General features: G+C 29.1%; 1 protein-coding gene across 1 annotated transcript in view; it reads left to right on the top strand.

Moving 5' to 3' along the window:
* Window positions 1-2,971: 2,971 nt before the first annotated feature.
* The window catches only part of LOC123295139, a 57,038-nt gene continuing 36,903 nt past the window's right edge, over window positions 2,972-23,106 (top strand). Inside the window, exon 1 of the mRNA XM_044876370.1 lies at window positions 2,972-3,125. Within this exon, the coding sequence (XP_044732305.1) occupies window positions 3,026-3,125 (100 nt within the window). The 5' untranslated portion in view covers window positions 2,972-3,025. The remainder of the gene's footprint in view (window positions 3,126-23,106) is intronic.

Here is a 23,106-nt window from a genome sequence, read left to right on the forward strand (position 1 = left end):
TACTTATTGTTGCGTTCATATCTTCGATAAATCTAGTATTTGTAAAAACTTTTCCTTCACATAGGTACAGAGTGAAGTGACCCAAAAACCTATTTTATAACGAAATAACTGTCTGCATGGAATTTTTTTAATACATCAAAAAATGATTTTATTTCTTATCCTTAAAAAGCAGTTAGTAAGATCACCTTTCAGTCTCATAGAAAGATTTTATATATTTATGATCTCTTTGAATAACTAAATCATTTCGAAAGTACCTTTTCGTATAAATCGACGTGCGTGTGACTTTACCCTAATACGTTAAAAATTTTGTGTTCAATTCCTGGCTATGGTTAAGCAGACGAATATTTGTTGCGGTTAATTTCACGGCCAACCCAATTTCTTTTCCATATGCAATTTTCATTAAAATGTTGTAATTTATAAACACGCTAAGTCTCAGAATTAGGACATGTAGTAGATGCTGCGATAGATGTGTGTACGCCTTGAGTATTGTTATGAAACGGTTTGTTTCTTAACTAAGCAAATACTTCGGTGTTAATTTCATAGATGGCCCAAGCAATACCTGGTAAAAAAGTTTATAATTTAGAAAAATTATGGTAAATTTTTAAACGCTAGCAAAACTAATAACCGTCCCCTGATAAAATATTATTTGTTTTCAAGATATTTAATATTTATTTTTCTGTTTTTCATGCCAGAAAACGAGCCGGTATACTAAATATTACAAGTTAACCAAATCAAACTTTCTGGCCAGAAAATACACTTCTATGCAATTTTTTGTTAACCAAAGAGCTATTGCAGCTATTACTAGTTGCGGAATTACCACCACATAAAATATTAATCATTTTTAACAACTATTAAACTCCTTAATTACTTGTAAACGAAAAATTTATTAAGGTGTAGGAGTTTAATTTGAAAATTAATTACAGCAATAACTGTAATAATAATGGTAATAAGAATAGAAAAAGTTTAAACCATTTTACGAAGTATATCGGAACTACACGAAGCACCAAAGTATTATTCATTTATTAGTGTTTATTCCATTATACGAATACTGTGAGATATGTCAGTGACCAACAACTATCAAGTGCAATAACTTTTTCTTTTCAACTTCGTATATTATCAATACAATAATTCAGAACTTTTTGCTGTTTTAATGATCTTTGACTTCTACAATATTTCACAATTTTTAACCAAGGAAAACGAAATGAACTTAGAATGTAATATTTCGAAAAATTTCCAATTTTAAGATTACTTGTCCATCATATGTTTAACTAAATATTGGTTTCTAGGTTTCTGACCATATCATACGGCATGGTATACGACTTTTGGAACTCGATCAATAGTAGTTATGTTTTAGTTTTCATCATAGTTCATGACAAATTTTAATATACAATAAATGTATGATAACGTTGTGCAAACGTATGCGTATGTTAATAATACTGGAACCTCGATAACTTGGACCTCGTGAAGTTGTAGTCCTCTGTAAGTGAAAAAAATCATTCATTTCCGTTGAACCCCTGAATACGCGGTATCTAGAATTATTTTGACTTGCTAATTCGAACTATTTGAAAAAGGCAGACTCCGTAAATTGTCTAATTTTCATATGACAAAAGGCTCGTGCCCACTAAGAATAAATCGGATAAGAGTTTCTAGTGGTCAATCATGATATGTAGACAACAAAACACAAAATTATTTTTTTTTTAAATATAGATTTTTAGAAAATAAATTCAGTAAAATTAAGCATTCAATCACGTGACAGCAAACACCAATCAGAAAGTGTTACGTTACGCCATGCCAAACACTATTAATCTAGTTTACATTTTAGTAGAACGAAGCAGGTTACTTGATTTATTGTCATACAAGAAAATGATTATTCACTTACAACTTCTTACAACTTACAAAAAAATGATAGTTTAGCAAGTCATTCAAGACGATATGACGCTCCACACTGTTTTCGAAAGTGAACTTGAATTGGTTTTTGAAAATTCAAAATATATAATGGAAATAGTGTTTTCTTTTAAAAGTTTTAATAATAATGGGGTTTAACGTCCGTTTCTCTGACATATTGCTTATAACATAGGCCACCCAAATCATTATTTTTGAATCTGTATTTATTAAACTACATCCATTTATTCAATTAAATTATTGATGTGGGTGGGCTAGCTTGCTTTTTTCTTATCCAAGTGACGAAAGTGGGATCAATTTTAACGTCCCATTAATTATAATTGTTCACACTGCCGCTGCCTGGACTCAAACTGGCAACCTACATCTAAGTAGGCAACGGTTAAAGTCAATTCAGCTTTAAACTGCTCTTCTACTTAGCCCCATCTTTTTAATAGTAATACCTCTTTGTGTAAATTAGAAATTACTGACGTATAAACCAATTTTTCAAATTTACAACTTATGCCTATACTGTTTTTCTCATCTGTCATACGTATACAGTGTAGACAATGCCATACCTATGTACATAAACCATGGTTTTATATTTCATCTTCGTAGAGATAGAGTAGTTTTGTTTGAAGTATTCTTTATAACTTTTTTAACTGACTGGTAATAATAACTTCTTTGAATGTGTTTACACATATTTCTTCCAATCTATTGACTACATGACATAACTGTTCAAGAAGAGAAAAAAACAAAAACAAAAACATGCTTTCAAAATGTACAAAATAAAATTATTTCTTCAGTTAATCATGGATTATGTTCGAGTGAGTATGATTATAGTTTGAGTGAACTAAATTTAAATGTTTTGTATTGTTGTGTTATTTGTTCACCTTATTTTTGTGTACTTTTGAATGTGTGTGTAATAATTATTTTATTTTGTGAATAATAAAGTTTTTTATTTTTGTTATTAAAAAAAATAATTACATCGCACAAAAATATAGTTTTTGGTTTACTTTTTATATAAATGTGAAAAATGTTTAGAAAACAAGAATTAACAATTATTTTTTGTACTTTTCCAATTATTATTATGATGATAGAAATATGTTAAGTTTATTTATGTGCATTTATTATGGAAAAATGAAATATGGAAGTATCCTGCTTTAAGTTTATAAAAATATATGTAATTTTAAGCATATATTTTATATATTGTGTTTATGGCGATAATACAACAAATAATAATAAAGGTAAAATTATATATTTATTATTAAAAAAGTATGATATTGTGTGGTGAGTGGTGCCTGGTGTGGTTCAAGGTGGTGTCAACTCTCGAAAAAAACTAAATACAACATTCCAATTACACTTTTTGTTTACATATTTTATTCCATATCGTGTTTTATAACAAACAGCGTTCTGCAACTTTTAATACTTGAATTTAATAATCTCATTTTAATAATCACAGTAGTGAATTTGACCGCGAGGACCAAAACGCCAAATTTCAAAAGAGCGCCTGAACATAAAATGTTTTTTTTTGGTTGCTTAATGTCAAAACTAATGAAGTTTTCCGTCAACTGTAAAGTTGAACCAATTTTTAAATGACAGGAAGTTCAATGACAACATATTCGAGCAAAATTCTATGGAAAATTGTATTTTCAATACTCTGAATCCCTATCACAATATGCTAACATTGATAAGTCTCTTAGTAAAGACCTAAAAATACTTAACCAAACAATTGTTTTTTTTACCAAATTCTTATAAGTGGGGAATTTACTTTCAAAATAATCAATGGTTTTTCTTAACTGTAAATTTAAACGCCAGTGACGTCAACATATCGTTTTAGTAACGGCAACGCACGGAGAAATGATAAAATAACATGCAGGATGATAAATGGTTTGTTTCTCAACTTGTTTTCACTATTTACATGGAAACAAGCTGAAAAAATGTGAATTTAACTAATATGACCATTTATGAATTTGAAGCAAAAAAAAAATTAATGCTTCTCTGTTAATTAAATAACAAATTTTGAATACGGATGCGGATTATTTTAAATAAGATGGCAACAAGGAATTAATAATTAGCTTTTAAGTAGACCACGAAGTTCAATTTAATCAAAATACTTCGTACTACTCAGATGTTGTTGATTTATTATATATTCGCTATCTATAGGTTGCACCTGCAAAAACTTACATAAAATATTTAATGCCTTCAATTTAATAAAACAGGAAAAGAGACGAAAAATAATACCCATATAATTGTATGACGGGTTTTTAGCCTGGCCTCGTGAATATTTGCTTTATAACAAAGTTGTATGTATATAATTATTCTATAGTTTACTACTAGATAAATGTGACGGTGGCCCTATGATGGTACAAGTGGTACCCCTGCACAAATCGTCCAACACTTGTTTTGTCCTGTTCACGCTAGATCTTCTTTTATCAAATTCTATGATTTACTCCTCATTTTAAAGCTTATCGTGCTAATGACTCTCAGTCTAAAAATGTTCCGCTTAGGAAAAAACAAGCTAAAGAAATAATATTAAGATGAATTTTGTTCATTATGTAATTTGTATATTTGTATATAGTATCTGTAATAAAATTGCCTATAAGTAAAAAGAAAGTAAATTATCACTTATATATTATTTCTATAGCCTGTTTTTAGCCACGGATACGCACAGCGGAATTCTGCGCGGATCGAGCTAGTGAAGCTAAAATAGCGATTAGTTATATTCAAAACCCTCAGGGAAACTAAAAATAATATTTGGTACGCAGATAAGTAATGCAGTTTTATTAACCTCACTTCGTCATTTTCTCGCTACCATACTCAACGGACTGAAAGTTCGATTATCATCCGGTTCCCAAATATATTTTTACTGAAAATGAACATTCCAATACGCCAGTTTTGTTACCTGACTAAACTAAATCATAAATTCAATTCTAGTTTGAATTGTATAAATTTGTAAAAACAATAAATTTTTTGTTATTAAAATTGCATAATTCCTTTTTGTTTTTTAAAAATAACAAAACTATAACGAAATCAAATTATACGATGAAGAACATACGCGATTATTTTATATTATTCACAAAAAAAAATATAGTTTATGCTTGACGAGCAATATAAATGTTTATAGTAACTTTAAAAAGTTCTAGTCTAAATACTTTTTAAAATATTTTTAAATGCTAATTTTTGGTCCGTAGGTAAAAATAGTGGGATTCTTGTGTTTTTGAAATTCCAAAATATCAATGTAGTCCACACGGCTAACTTCCGAGAGGGAAAAAAACATTAAAAAAGGTCTTGTTAGCCTTCATAGATTATTCTTCAGACTGCAGCTTATGCTGAAACGATAATTACCTCTATAGATAAATGATGTATTTTATCCACTTTTCAGATTCTGTCTATTCAGTTTTTTCCAGTTTTTTTATTACCATTCTTAAATACGCGATTACGCGTTCAATAAGTCCAGTAACGTGTTAATGTCATAACTGGTTCGCAAGATAAAACTGGAGCTTTTCAAAACCCCATTACATTAACTTCCTCTGGGAAGTTAAAAATTCCCTAGAAAAAATTATTTCAGAAGGCAATTATTTGAGGAATAATTTTCTTGAAATATTTTTTTATTTTGTTGGCACAAAAAAAATAGTTTGCCGTTATAGTTGCGGTGTATAGATATTTTATTTCAAACATTGATTACCTGTTAATTTTATAAACGCCATATTTTAACAATGCCGTAGCTTCAGAAAATACGAAATACCTTCTTGATTAAATAATAAAAAAAACTACTTTCCACTTGGGAGAAGAGAGCCGTAGTAAAAGCCACGGTAGGCTTAATGGGGGAGGGATGGGTCTGTAGTTTATGGATGCTCCCTTAAAATGTAGCTTCACAACATGTGCTTGATTATAGCTATATTCAAATTCCGTAGAAAATTGATTTCGATCTTTGATTGATGCATAGTATACATGCTTGACTATCTAGTTTTGTTCATATTTTTGTATATATTTTGAAAATGTTATTTTAACAAGAATGTTGGCGCGAGAATTTAAAGGTAATCACATATCCCTAATGTTTTTGTTGTTGTTGTTGTTTATAATATTATTAATACTATGGTTCCAACTAAGGTTAACTATGATAATACGATTGTGTTAAGAAAGAGAATCTGGTTTCTTAGAAAGTACCTAGAGCCCTTTTTATATGTATTATAAATGGAATGTATATTATCTATTATGCATGATACATTATACATATCTATGTATAAGGTAAACTGGGGTAAAATGTTACACAAATTTTAAAGGCAATATTAAGAGCCCTTAAGACACTTTTGCAATAACTAAAAGAAAAACAATTGACTGAATTAATTGTTGAAATACCATGTATAGACAGGACTAAATTCACAATATAGTCCTGTAAATGTACCCATTTATGAGACGCATTTCCACTGACGAATTAGATATCCATGAATATTTTAAGCTCGGTACATTCTTTGACTTTGTCTTTGTGTCGAGTACAGAAAACCTGTGGAGTAGAGTCTAGGAAAATTTTCAAAACAATGAGCGATATCTGCTATGAATACGACATAGAATTGCAGAAGCCAAGGTTCGCGTTATAACAGACTCTACGCTCGAATATACAGACTCAAACAAAGATGCGTTTCCGAATGTCTACCGAATGCTTCGCGTTCTGGCAGTTTTGCCTGTGACAACAGGGGCGAATGAAGGCTTCTTTTCAACCTTGCGTCGTCTCCAAACATACCTTAGATCGGTTTATCCCCCGCTTAATGTACATCGTGGGCTAGAGGCCGATGCACACTGACTCTTGGAAAAGTTTTTTTCCGTTGCTCGCAGAATAAACTTATTGAAAAATAGTGATTGAATATCATATTTTAAGCTAATTTTATGTGCACTTTCTCGAAAAAAGAATTTCTAGTTTTTATAAACTTAATGACCTAACGCTTAATGTACATCGTGGGCTAGAGGTCGATGCACACTGACTCTTGGTAAAGTTTTTTTCTGTTGCTCGCAGAATAAACTTATTGAAAAATAGTGATTGAATATCATATTTTAAGCTAATTTTATGTGCACTTTCTCGAAAAAAGAATTTCTAGTTTTTATAAACTTAATGACCTAACATGACGAACAAAAGTTTGATATCCTCCCTTGAGTAGTTTATATTTTCATGTTCAATTAAATTTAATTTTACTATTTTTTCTATATTTTTCTGTATTTCTTGTACAATAGCATGTTTCTCTTATATCCATTTTTAACCCTCCGATCCCCAACATGTAACAGGTTATGCTTCTATATTTTTTTAAGTTGTCTAACAGATCAAATTATACGCATATGTGTACTTTCCTATGTGTAACAATACTTGTTTAAGTTATATGAAAGAAAACCATTTTTTTTTTTTGTAACAATGAAGGAGGTAATATCAATTTTACTATGAGGTAGTTGTTTGTATGTAGTTTTTAGTCTTTTATTATTATCTGCAGAGAGTATTTTATTTTACCAGGAATTAAATATATTATGAATCATTTTTTGTATTTTTATAAATATAATGATAGTTTTACCTTCTAACTATTAAATGTTATTGAATTAAAAATTGCACATAAAAGAGAATGTGTGTAGTACAAGAGTTAGGTACATTTTGCTATGGGAATTAGGTACAGTTAAAAAATTTGTTGCTACTGTTTTTTAATGACTTATCTGAGTTTAGTGTTTCAATCCATCAATGAAAACTAGAAAATATTTGCACTTAGAAGGATGCAATCGAAAGTTTTAGAGGATTTTTGCATTCTGCTCTTCGTGTGATCAGTGTAATCAAAAACTTTGGGAAATAAACTATGAATAATTTTTAGTTTATTTAAGATAACTTTGTGGAATTTCATTATGGTAGCTTTAGAAACAAAATTTCAAATGTTTCGTTCAGTTTGAGCTTGGTTGTACAGACCGAAACATGCCGCTGATATCTTATAAATTATTTCTCTAGTCTGTTTCTTTTTGGCCACACGAGATCTTCCTCATTACTTTACCAAATTCCCCTATTTACCCCTTCTTTTCAAGGTTTTTGTGCTGGTAGCGGACGAAAAATAAACTCAAGATCTAAAAATGTACTGCTTAGGAAAAACCACCCTGGAGAAATAATATTCAGATTTAATTTTGTTCATTATGTAATTTGTATATCATATCTGTAATCGAATTGCCTATAAATGAAAAGAAAATCAATTTTTGTATCATTTATGTTATTACTGTGCTTTTTTTTTTTAGCCGCGGATTGCCTATAAATTGCGGATATACAAAATAATATTTGAAGTTTTGTGTTATTTTTGTGTATTTTAATCGCAAAAAAAGTTTTTGAACCTAAAAAACAATATGTACGGGGAATTTTAACTTCACAAATGAAATTTAACTGACATTTAAGTTCCTTCACAATTGAAGTAGCTATCAATTCTAATAAACTGCAAATAGTTCAACATCTTATACAAAGTTGAAAGTAATTGCTCTTTAGATTGAGGCTAAAATTTCCTTAAATTTGAACTGAAAGGTATTTTATTAAGATCCTGTATTCACCAGGAGATTCTAAAAAAACAGTAATTATTTTGAATATCATAAGCAAGTGCAAGAAAATGACTGAATGAATAAATACAGAATTTTGAACCTCTTTCAATTTTCAAGACACAAAAATTATATTACGAAAAATTTTTAATCATGGCATGCAGTTGTATACAGATCAGTCTATTAAATTTATTGTTTTTTATTTGATGTTCAGAATATGGCTTTTTCAGAGAGATATTAAAATGGTGTAGTAATAAAATTTTAAATAAATAAATCTATTTTATAATTCGTTATTAAAATAATATTTTATATTTATAGCTCTTAAGATATAAACTACAGATAACAATAGAACTAAAGCGAGAGGCCTGTTGAGAAGCAATGTGTGCGGTATACCTATGAGTAAATTAAAATACCGAGAGTTTCTAAAATAATAGCTAAGTAAAATAACGTATACTTTCGAAGATTATATTATGTATTAGTATATTTATCAAATAGAGGTACTCGAGAACGGAAACAAGTATATAGAGTCAACCGATTAGTGAGGATGTAATTACGAATATCTTTTAATGAAATTATCATCACGAAAATGACTTTTTTATACCATGTATATGAAATATACCAAGGTATACTAAGTTTAGTCCCAACGCTTAAAAATATTGAAACTATGAACAAAATTTTGGTCTAGGTGTTCATAAAATCACCTAATTAGTCCATTTCCGGTGGTCTGTCTGTCTGTCGCCTGTCTGTCCGTCTGTCACCACGATTACTCAAAAACGAAAAGGGATATCAAGCTGAAATTTTTATAGCGTGCTTAAGACGTAAAAAGTAAAGTCGAGTTCGTTAATAAGCAACATAGGTCAATTGGGAACCGTTAGAGATAGAACAAAAGTTTAAATGTAAAAAAGTTAAATGTTCCTTATAAAAAAATAAACAACTTTTGTTTGAAACATTTTTTCGTAAACATCACTATTTACCCGTGAGAGCGCATATTATGCGCAAATTGTATAGTATGTATTATATGGGAATAGCAGTTACATATGTGTGACATGTATATTATGTGACAGTGAAATCAACACTGTCTATACATGGTATTTCAACAATTAACTCAGTCAATTGTTTGTTTTCACTTAATATAAATTATGTTTAGATGGTTTCCGGTTTGATATTGAGATATGTTTCTTCAAAACCAAAAATTTTAGCCTACAAGTTCAAATTAGAAGCTACCGTATCATAAATTTTAAGAAAAAGAGAAAATTGAAAACAGTATAACTTCTTCAGTACTTACCAAAGCAAAATTAGTCTAAAGAAGCCCTGCTTTGGCAACTGTAAATACCTGTAACTCCGTCAGAAAAAAAGTTAACTCTTTTTCTTCAATAAATTAATTTTCAATGAAGATCATACAAACTTTAAAACTGGTATAACTCGTTTTATTATGTCTTTGAATTTCCCCACATTTCAACACTGAATTTCTATTCATCTCTGAACCCCCCTTTTACCCAGACAGAAGTAAGAAAATGAGTCACGTCAATTTATCACTTTTTTACGGTTTAATATTGTGAATAGCTTCTTTTTCTACCATCTTGTCTGTTTTCTATGGTCGGTCACTTCTATTCCTGAAAATATAATTTAAGAATTTATAAGTATTGGTTATTGATTGTTCCTTTAATTTTTCCGAAACGCTTTTTAAGTAATAACTATATAAACTCAAATAGACCCTATATTATTGAATTAACTTTCTTTTTTTTTATAAAATGCTTTTTATAATGTACGTATGCTAGATTTAAAATAGTTTTTTTTTTATAAGCTAACATTGACCTAATTTTTTGACCCTGTAATTATAATTCAATCAAATATGTGTATTGATATAATAATATTCATATTTAGATGATTTATTAATTTTTATCAGACACAAGCATAATTCGATGAAATATTTGAACCCATAATACGTCGTCCGTGGACCATAATTTTATATTGAAATACTTATAGAATATATTTTATAAACTTTCCTAAAAAAAATGTATTGAATGGAAGAAGTTAAGCTATAGACCAATGTTAGACAAAGCTATTTTGTTTTTGGGCTCGCTGAAAAAGAATATCGCGACTGAATTGATTTCAATTGTATCTTAGGTACTCTAGGCACCTGGGCACTAGTTACCTGAATTCTATTGCGATATTCGTATTCAGCGAGCCCAAAAACCCTCGAGAAATCATTTGCAATCATTTTCATCACTATTAACCGAATTGTGAATTTAGTATATTTACGGTTAATTTAAAATGCAATTATAAAATGCATCATTTAGGCAATTGTATTTAGAACTCCAAATTTTCTGACGCTCTAACGAATCGAATGCCAAAAATTGCATTCTTATCCAACTTACTGTTCAAATTTTGCGAGCTTTGACAGTGTTTCGTTTCTGTGACTAATGGTAAAATGTGTTTAGTCTAAGCTTCTGTTACCTGGGTGATCTTAAAGTCAATATGAAAAATTACAGGAACTAACCCACCCGTAGACGACTTTTCGATTTAAGTTCCTACTTAAATAAAGCTTGTCTTAAAGGTCACCTTTTACGTCCTGAACACACTATAAAAATTTCAGTTCGATAATTTTTTTTGATGTTACCGTTCTCACGGGCGGACAGGCGGGAGTGCAAACAGAAATGGACTTGTTAGATGTTACAGTCTTGGGACTAAAATAAATATTCTCTTATTGAGAGTATAAAAATGATAAACACATCAAAGAAAAGACTAAATATGACTAATTTCAATTGTATAGTTCTACACTCATACACACTGCAGCTGGTATGCTTAACTGTTCTTTGTACATATACCTTACTTATTCATATTTATTCAAATTAATCAATTAAAGTTAATGATTGTATTATTAGAACGAAGGTGACCCAATATCCGTACCTTTTGTTTTGATAAGTTTGTTTTTATATGATTACAGAATAAAAGAATGGCTTTTTTAAGTCCAGCTGGCTTCGGACACTAAAAACAGCTATTTCAACTATTTGTATCTGTGAATACACTTACTCCTGAAATATTATAATAAAAATTTAAATTGAAAGTTATATAAAAAGTCTATAATTATGTGCTATTATACGATTTCGAAATTCTCATTTATAATGAAACACATTCTTTTACTCAGAACCTCAGAACCTGTTCCCGTGTTGTAATTCAGACTTGACCATTCTTTTAAATGCAACAATTCTATACCAAGTATGAAAGCAGTTTATTGTTATATATGGCAGTACTACAATATAGTAACTGTATTTGTCATTTAAGTATTACTATCTCCACTATCAAATGTTAAATGGCGCAGTAAAGAAAATTAAAGGCAATTGAAAATTTAACTAGAAAGATAATAATCTTGTCATCTAAAAGTTCATTTTACATAAAGACATAATAAATTTTGTATTACTGAAATTAAATGATCGTTGCTTATAAATTCATACCTTAAGAACGAAAAATCGTACAATTATAAAATATATTTTTTCTAAGTGGGTAAAGGAAAATATAAAGTCAGATTCCTTATCGAGGTTAAGATACCTTATCGAGATTAAATTTACAGAGTATCTAAGTTAAACTTGTAAATTATTTTTGTAACTATGTTCCTTATTGTGTTTTTCGTTCTGATTTGTTTGCGAGGTAAAACAAAAAAATTGTAACAAAAAAACGACAGCTAGACCGAACCTTTTCACCTTGGTCACCTAGGAAACTAACACTTTTTTAATCGAATTAGCTTACCATGAATTTTGAGAATATATTAAAATATTTTTATAATTTGAGGATTTGTATTTTTTGTAAAAATTGTTTGTTTTTTCATTAAATAAAATGGTTGTGAAAGTGAGTTATCAGAAGTTAAAGATAATAGAGATAATTTAAAGTATGTCATCTCATATGTAAAAAATAACCAGATCAAACCAAATGTAATGTACGCACATATTGGAATAATGTATTGTTTTTTTAAGCTAATATTACCTACAATTAATTCATACAGTAAAAAGTAAAAGTAGCTATAATATTTTGTATTATTTAAAGATTAAAAAAGTATTTTATTTGTAAAATTAATACCTTAAATTTTCGAAAAAATAAGCGCTACATTTACGTTGTACGAAGGTATGAAAGGAACGTAATTCTTACCTTACCACGACACCTCTGATTCTTTTTTCTTTTCAAACATTAATAAGTTATTTAGTTTAAAAGTTTATTGATATCTTTAAGTCGAGAAAAATAATCAAAATATTGAAATAAATAATCGACAGTGTACCTACTCTAGCTAGATTATAATCTGATTAATCGTATGACTATTTTCACTGTCAAATGCAACTAACATAAAATTTGTTAAAAAGATAAAAATGCCAATTACATGCATTTATGGTGGTATATTTATTTTATTACATTGTAAGTCAAATGATGATATAATTAAAACATTATTATTTGTAAATATTTCATACTTACATCATCATCTTCAGCATTACAGATCATATCAGCTGTGTGCTGAATGAGTTCATAATATAAATTTAATAATAATATAATCATCATATATTATGTTTTTTAACATAAATGTATAAGTGTTAACTATCAACTAAAAATAATGTGCTTTATGTTTATGTCGTAGATGTACTTATTGCCAAATTACCTGTTTTCTGTATGCGTTAGTTGTTTTACAAAACAGTTGCGTTATGCAAAACAGTTGAAAGGCGATTAGTCGGATTCGAACCAGCGACATATGGATTAGTATTGATTTTAGTGTCCTAAGTCTACATCTTAATCAGCTGCGCTATCGATGCCTTTATTAGCTGCCTCAAACTTGAAAAATACTTCAAAAAAATATGGTAAATCTTAATAAAAATGATCAATATGCTTATTTCAAACTTTCTATTAACTGGTAACAACAGACTTCATGAAGTTGGCTCAATCACATGTGAACTAGACATGATAGATATGCGATCATAGTACTCTATTTAAAGTTAACGCAAAGAAATTTTCTTTTAATTCATCGATTCACTTTATTTACACGATTATATATTCCAACTAAGTACAATTTTATTTTCCATCAATAAAATGCATGCAAACGGACTAAAGTCAATCTTAGGGGATCAATTGATTTAAGCGCAACTAATGCCGTACTCCGCACGCCTAGGGTTGCGGACTCGTTGCCTGCCGCCTAGAGCATTTGAGTGCATAGTTTTTGCAAAATTTCAGTAAAAATCAATTAACTTCGCTACAAAAAAGTATTATGAGTAATAATCTTCTTACCGAGTATTCCTCTTATCGCATAACGTGTTTCAGAAAAATGCTTAGAGTAAAAGCAAGATGAGAGTAATGTAGATTGGATACAAAGGTAAAAATAAATGTGAAATGATGTTATTTTTTGTTAAACAATGTATTTAAAAAAAGATTTTAACAAAATTTAAATAATTATAATGTTTTGGTACATAAAACAAAATGAAATCATTATAAAATATTTGCAGTTGTGTATTTTGTTTGTAACATCTTCTTGTATGATATTTGATATAAAAAATGTATGTTATTTATGCAAAATATGTGAGTATGTCACTTAACTTTCTCATATTTTCATTAATGGTTAAAGCTATTGCAAAATATGATGTTTATTTAATAGTGTCAAATAGTGGTTGTTGATATTTGATAAATTGTGTGTTAAGCAGACAATTTGATAAAATTTTAACAAAACCAACAATTATTATTTTTAATTTTTAAGCCGATAATTATGCTAACATATATTGTTCGATGAGCGTGGGGAAATCATTGCAGTCAATATGCCACTCAAATACTTCTAAAAATGAATAAAAATACTTAAAAGCACGGTCTTCTTATAGTAAAAGTAGTCCCAAATTTGTAACGCTTAAAAATATTGATGCTACGAAGAAAATTTTGGTATAGGGGTATATAAAATCACCTAATTAGTTCATTTTTGGTTGTCTGTCCGTCTGTCTGTCAACACGATAACTCAGAAACGAAAAAAGATATCAAGATGAAATTTCTACAGCGTAGTCAGGACGTAAAAAGTGAGGTCAAGTTCGTAAATGAGTAATATAGAATAATTGGGTTTTGGGTCCGTAGGACTTATTTTGTAAACCGTTAGAGATAGAACAAAAGTTTAAATGTAATAAATATTCCCTATAAAACACATTTTTATTTGAAACATTTGTTCGAAATCATCACTGTTTACCCGTGAGGGCGCAAATTAGGTGTAAATTGTATTGTATGTATTATATGGGGATATCAGTAATGTATGTGTGACATGTATGTATGTGTAATGTCATAGAATAATCAACACTGTCTATGCATGGAATTTCAACAATGAACTCAGTCAATTGCTTGTTTTCACTTGTTTTTATATGAAGTTGGACTAAGTCTAATTCTGAAAATTTTAGGGAGGGGGGTAGCATCTCTCTATTCAAAAGAGACATTTAGTAACGTTTCATTCATGTAAAAAAAAAAACTTATCTTTTCTTTCTTTTAGTATGATAAAAATATTTAATAAAGGCTTTAAATAAATTAGTGTCAAATATATCATTAGATATCAGAGGTTGAATAGAGACGTCACAAAACCAGAACTGACTTGCATATTTGTACTGTGAACAAACAAACATATTTTCTAAGAACAAAATTTTCTGTTATTTTCTCATAATTAAATAATTTCATCTCGTTTTGAATAAAACATTAATAGATAATAAAATAATTAATTATTTTATGTAGTTGCTATCAAGAATGAGACAATTCAGAATCCGCATTGCGTACGCATAAATGATTTTAAATGTGACTTCTTTTAATAAAAAAAAAACCCATAGTTAATTATTTTTACATCAGCAGGTTCTTTACTATTACTTTATAAGATAAAGATCTTTTATTTTTTTTGAGAACGTTCCTAAAAAAAATGAGAGTATGGAGATATTCTTGCGCGTCTAATTTTGAGAGTGGATTTTCTTATAATAGAGACCACGTCTATTACAAAGGCCACCCACATTATAATTTTTAATCTTTATTTATTTCTTAAACTACATTCGAATATACAATTAATTTTATGATGTGGGTGGAGTCAGTGACTTTATTCTTATCCAAGCGACAACAGTGTGATCAATTTACCGCCCCATTAACTTTTTTGTTCACACTGCTGCTGCCTGGATTCGAACCCGCAACCTTCTAGTCAGTAGTCAAATCAATTTAAGAAACCTTTACAAGCTCGGTTATTAGTCGGTTTTAACTAGATTTTTTGGCTGAAACTGGCCGAAACCGAATCTTCGGTCGAACATTAACTTTTAAGTATATGAAACAAATAAGTTTCTCAACTGTTAATTTGTATTACACATGCATAGCATTTTATATTTGAAATATTTGAAAACAAAATAAAGTTCTTTCCTTAATTGACATTTTTTTTTAGATTTAAGTAAACAAAAGAATAAGAATAAATATACAAAAAACATGTTAAAATTTATAAAACATCTGGGTCACTATAAATTACTCAAAAAAGTATTTAACTACAAAATATAATTTTTTTTAAAATTTATATTTGTTTAAATAAAAAATAAAATTATATGTTTTGTCTTTCAAGTATTTCTTTAAACCAACAAATTCTCCACTTAATCCTAACTTATTATAAATGCGGAAGTATTGTTATGTTTTCACGCCTAAATCGTTGAACCAATTTCGAGGAATTCGGTATAGGAATAGATACTCCGATTTACAAGTTTTTTTGTTCTATCTCTAAAGGTTTACAAGATGAAATTTTGCGTAAAATCGTGTAACTTGTACAAATAGACAAACTTTGAAAAGCTGTTGGTCTTATAAAAACCGGTTTTATCTAAAATTTTTGAAAATTTAAACTTCTTTCTTTAACTTTTGAGGAAAAATCAGTCCTTTCCGGTCAAAATTGGCAAAAACTGAAGTAAGGTCAAAATTTTCGAGGTTTTTTTTTTTATTTTTCGGCTTGATCCGGTCATCTGCAGAGGTCGAAAACTTTTATTTAACAATGCCTCTACATTGCAATCAACATAATATCAAAAAACGACTGATTTGATGCAGCGTTTAATTTTGTAATTTGATTGGCCTACAGTTGCACTTTTGAGCAACTGCTGCTTTGAATTTAAAATATTTTGTGTCTTTGAGCATGAAATTGATTGAGCACTGATTCACGCCATATATTGGGTTATACCGGAAACCATTGATATATAATAATGTAATGTGTTCGTTGTGTGTCGTAAAATTGTGGAATTGACCCACCATGCGTCACCATGGCGATTTGTATTCTGGTATTATTTATACAAGCACAAAATAAAAATGTTTTCTAACCGTTTTTATAATATAAGAATTAAAGCAATACAAAAAAATGACGTATTTGATAGAGCATATACCATGTCGTTATCATACTCTTTGTAAAAATAATTACATTTTCATTTAAAATATAATTTTTTTTTGTTGAATGTAAATAAATATACGTCTAAACAATCACAATACTTTTCATTTAAATCAAAAACGTTCATGCTAGACTGCATTGGAAATTTCTTACTACATTCGTTTAATTAAGTGATTCTAATTTTGTTTAATTATTTTACTTTGTAAATATTTATAGTATAAAAGAAGCGTATTCGTTTCTGTTTTAGGCAATATTTTTGTATCTGACGTACCTTTGAAAAAATCGGGAACAAATTTTTGTTTTGGAATTTGATGAAACTCAGTGGATAGGGTAATTTTGATCCAAAAAGTATAAAAATCTGGTTAATTTAATGATTGGATGCAGAGTTTCTGAGATATCGCAATACTTGAATCGATTTTAGCCCGTATCTCAAAAACTATTCGACCATTCAACAAATGCACCCGATATTTTTACTGTTTGGGTCAAAAACAGGCTTTTATTTTGAAATCTTATCATTTTCCGTTTGCACAGAAACGTACGTCATTTTAACTAGCTTTACTTCATTCAGTAATTAAATTTGTAATCAGTAGATAAAAATTACCAATGAATTTTTACCAAACTGGTTGTGAATTTTATTCCACATCCGTGTCTTATCAACTAGATATATTGAAAACATTTTTTAATTAAAATATGATAAATAATCTTTTTTTTTCGAACTAAAACAAACAAATTTGACTTAATAAAATTTTTAAAATTTCGGATATTTTCATTTGACGATGATTTTTACATGGTGCCTAACTCTTTACTGAACCACTGAACCACTTGATTTAAAATTTCTGATCAAACAATAAACAGTGGATTATATATTGACAGCATGTGTCAATGTACAAGTTTTGTCATTTGTCTTGACTACAAAATCCTAAAATAATGATATATCCTTTTCAATTCTAGTTTTGTTTTCTAGCGAGAGAAATTATAATAATAATTAATTAATTAATAGAAATTACAAATAATAATTATTACATACATTTTTTTCTCCATACAATAAATAAGTTTTTATAATTATAAACATCGAGTTAAAAAAACTTCGCAGAAATTATTAATTATATTTATAAGAAACGATTATTAATTGTAGGTTTGCGATTATAATAATTAGCTATCTAGTTAGAGCAGTGATGTTTTATCATCTATCCATCATTCTTCCATAGTGTTACACATAATATTTTTATGTGATTATAATTTGACTGACTTACTTAAACTCATCATGTTTATTCAAGAAGTAGCATACTTTACTACAAATACAATGGAGAAAATAGTTAAGTTTCCTGTTCTTTTTTTTTCATTCTTTATTTCGTATAAAAATTTAATAAATGATAAAATTATTAACTTTCATCATGAGTTTTTTCCTCTATATATATATTGTAGAGTAGGTTTTGGAGATAGTTGAATGTGGAAAATATGGGGAGTTATTTCCCCATATTTTCCATACTCAACTATCTCCAAAACCTACTCTGATTACTCCTACTGTTGATTGAATCGTAAACCGAACAAATTAAAAACGCAAAAGCAAAAACATGGTGCCAGATTGAAAATTTTTGGAATTATCTTCACCTTCGTTGTTATTGTCTCTCACTTGGATCAGCCGTTCTTTCATGACCTGTTTAAGTAGATGTCCATTGACGTTCTTAACGGTCAAAACTCTTGCTATTCATCAACAAATTGGATAGCGATTAGATATTTATCAATTTTATTTCTTTGGTATCTCAATCTGAGGTAGCCATTTTAACATAACCTAACTATCTCCACCAATTTTGAAGGCGTTGGTTGCAACAATATTTTGCATCGTATATACCTTACATACTGTAAAAAAATTGTAATGCTTAGAATTTCCAAGAAAAAAGTCCTTTTCAAACTTTGGGATGCGTTATTTAAAAGAAAGCTTAATTTTTACAAGAATTTGAAAATTTGTGGGGTTTAGGTCAACCAAAGTGAGGCTGAAGGTAAATTGGTACCATTTTCAATCTGGTAACATGAGTTTTTGAGTTCCTAAACGTCTTAAACTTAGAAATCACTAGAAATACTTTAATTCTTAAATTTTTGTACATTTGATCCTACGCTTTAGAGTAGCTGTCTTTAGAGTAACAATCTCAAATTAAATTTAAATAAATACATGAACATGCAAATAAGGAAATAATAATTTTTTCAATTAGTTTCTACATTTTTTTAACTGCATTTTTTAAAGCTTATCTTTCTTTATCAATTCTAGACAAATGCTAAGAGACATGAATTCTGACCATTCATCCATATAATGGATGTCTGCTTTTTTATGATCAGCGATTATTTTTAGTACATAATTAATGTCATTTTAGTTTTTTTACCAAAAAAAGTCGCATCTTTGATCGTATACACTTAAACATGCTGAATAATTTTATAAGAGCCTAGCATTCCTTAAACTATCCTAATACATTCAAAGTTTCCTTGCAGTAAAGCAGTTAAGATTTCGAAATATTAGCGTACATGGAAAAAATTAAGGGCGGAAGGAATACTTGTAGGAGTAACAGATAACATCCTTACAGTTTCGCTATTTCCGCCAAGTTTTATTTTTAATCCTCCATGACTCTGTTTGTTACTTAGCTCTAAAATTGGGACATTTTCTGATTGAATGTTAGAAAAATATAAAGGAACTAATAATATACGGAGTTTATGTGAGGAATTTTCTAATATAATTACGGCATGAAAGATAGTACTTATGGCTTTTTAAATGTAATTAAAATAATTTTATATGTACATTATTGTGATTGTGAGGAAATAAAATAACTATATAGGATGGACACACTTTAATTATTTATCTTTCAATAAAACCTTTTTATTGTTTATTATTATTAGTTACTATTACGTGATGATGTAATAATAAACATTTCAAAATATTATTTATTATTTTTATTATCGTTTGCTTCATTAATATGAAAAATACAATGTAGTAAACTGCGTGTCCCAGATAGCTATATAGACATAAGAATATTAGAAATTCCACTTAGGATTTGTATCCAGAAAGTGCCCTCAAAGTTCTTTGAACGGAGTATTCTTCAAATTATAAAAACCGTACTCAGAGTTGGCGACAGAATAATGAATGCGTTATACGAATTCGCTGAAGGTGAATAATATTCCTAGAGTAAAAACCACTAGATAAATTAATTTTCAAAATTTAAACATACGTAAATTTTTGAAAAAACTGTTACAGTAATTGAGTACTGAGAGCGTTCTATTCTACAGAAATATTAAATAAGAAATAAAGTAATGATTAGTGTCTATTTCGCACAAACTATTCAATACATCGGGATATTGATTTCTACGTCTAGTGTCCGCGGGCAACAGACTTATTATTGTAGTTGTGTATCAGTGTTGCGGTACTCTGACTCAAATGGGATTGATTTAGATTTAGCACGAGTATATGGGTTTTTGCTTATTGCATTAACCCTATGATTAGGCCCATTCGATCCACGTGCTGGTCATTTCTCTTGTGGGGTCGAGGCCAATGGGTATGGGTATGGGTATGGAGGTTAGCGGGCCATGCTCGAGGATCGCGCCTCGAAGCAATGGTTCAGAGCATCTAGCCAAATAGACCCTTGTACTCTATCCCCGCTATGCTTTTCAGTGGCTATTATAACTAAATATATTATATTTCAGTGGCTGATGTACTGAAACCCAGGATTTGCCTAGCGCTGAGTTTCCTAATTTCTTCTGATTCGACTATGGCCGGACCAAACCATTTCCTTCGCTGCTGTATGAGCGCCGGGCAGTAACAGAGAAAGTGGATCGATGTTTCTTCTGAATTTTCTCCGCATCTGTCACACGCGGAGATTGTCTTTTTTCAATCTGATGTTGGAACTTGTTTAGGTTATCATGCCCTGTGAGTAACTCTTCGATGACTCTCGACTTTGGGGTCGAGGCCAAACTCTTACAATATTTTAACTTGGTTGAAACGATGACACTTTGATGTATTAGCTCCAATTTAGATTTCATCCTTCCTATGAATTTCCTTTTTGATCCTTCTATAGAGGAGAAATCAGTGGGAACCTTTTACTTTCCCCACTGATCTTCGAATTCCTTTTAAAGGTGAAAATCTATACATCCCTACCATGCTATATTTTGAACAAGGTAAGGTCTATAGCCGATTACTGAATTCAAGTTAAAATCCTATATAGTGTTTAAGGGAAGGGATCAAGGAGACCTTAAGGAGGTCAAACAAAGGGAGAATAAAAAATTGGACGGGAAACGACATTTTTAAAAGAAGAGAATATTGTACATAGAGAACTCCATGGTCCAAAATTTGCGAAATGATGAATGACAGAGAAGACTGAAAGTTAGTTCCTATGTGTCCTTATCTAATCTACATGTCATTTGCTAGAAATTGTTTACATTACACAAAATCTTTATGCATCATATGATTATGACATATCACTATGACAAGGACACATAGGAACTAACTGACAGTCTTCTCTCTCATTCATCATATCGAATCTCCTGACAGGCTTGCATATCCCTCACGTTATCTATATATAATATTCTTCTATGAATAAACATCTCCACAAGTCACCACACAAATGATTAAATTTTTTGTTTCAATATGTTTTATTGAATTTTAACAATTCATGTAGGTATTAGTTCTTTTTGTGTATGATTATTGCCGTCAATTATAATAATTATATTGTTACTCGTTGAATATGTACCTATGTATATGTATGATCAGTCATTTGTTACATGTATGTAGGTATAAGTGTTTGTTTGATATAATGTATGAAAAGGAAAGTTGTATCAATAAATACGTATAAATATATATATATGATATTAAATATATTATATTATATATTGATACAATAATATTTATTGTAAATTAAAATAATTATATATATGGTGTTGAGTGTATTTAACTTTCATTATTCACTTACTTATTGTAGTTATTAGTAACTAACCAATAATCCAAATGTTATAGTTTTTATTTAATTTTTTTTTATTAAATAGTAATTATTTTAAATTAAACTGAGGTGTGTTGGAATTTTTATAACAATTCAAACAACATATTTAATGTGACTACCTTGAAATATACTTATTCCTGTAAGAGGTAGATTTCAAATTTATGGCAAGTTTGATCTATACTTGGCAAAAATTTGAAATCCATGGTTAAATTGAGCCAAAATTTTATTTTTTTTACTTACTGCTTACCGAAAAATGAAGAGATCTAAACTTCAAGTTCGATTTAAATTTAAAAAGTCTTTAAACTTTACTTCAAGTGGTTTGACTAAAGTTTCCCTTGCCTTATCTTGTAAAGGAGGGAAACGGGAGAGGACACTTACGTTATCGACGGAAAATTGTCTTATCAATTGTCTTAGGCGTTTTGTTTGAACCAAAAAATTATGCGATATGAAGCATCGGGATCATTCTATTTTTGAGTTTACTAGGGTGCTAAAGTTCATTCGAAGAATTTATAATGAGTTGAAAATCCAAGAATCATCATGCCTGGCGCTATTTTTATTCGGGTGTTCTGAATAAGCCACCTTACTGTCGAAAAATCATGTGTTTTTGGCGACATAACAAATAAAATTAAACCTGCAACAAGTTCGATGAATCTGTCTGTCGATTACATTCCAAAAACTTGCACTGAGACCTTCCATAACGTCGATACTTGGCATATTAAGGAACGCTATACGTGTATCAAATAACATCTTAGGCTAGTGAGTTAGTGGATATATATTTTCAATCAAGCGTTGGTATTTTCAGTCTTATCGAATTACAATCTCTGTGTAGCAAAAATAGAAATAGCACGGATTACATATAGTACTAAATGAAATTCGTGCATTTTTTGTGACACAGAGTATATCTACAGGATTTCTTGTCAAGGTATCAATTACTTTTATTGTTTATAATTAAACGATAACTGATTTTATTAAAACAATTAATTAAAAATACATTTTCTATCTTATAAAAACTTTTTTTTTTTTTAATTTCATTTTCTCAGGTGATTGATTTATAATAATAATGATTGCATTTTTATTTTAATTTTTAATACAATTTCACTTCTAGAAATGTTAAATGTTTTAGATTTTTTATATTTTTTTAAAAGAAAATAATGATATGAAATATTTATATATATTTGTTCAATATCCTCAGTTCCATATTCCATTTATCTGTACATATACTTAAATCTACAAATTATTCAATTCAAAACTTCAAAAGACTAGAAATTAATATTAAATCAGACAAAAATTGGCGTTTTTTTTATTATTTTTCCTCGTTTGTGATATTTC

This window comes from Chrysoperla carnea, chromosome 3 (genome assembly GCF_905475395.1).
Source record: "Chrysoperla carnea chromosome 3, inChrCarn1.1, whole genome shotgun sequence".
Taxonomy (NCBI): domain Eukaryota; kingdom Metazoa; phylum Arthropoda; class Insecta; order Neuroptera; family Chrysopidae; genus Chrysoperla; species Chrysoperla carnea.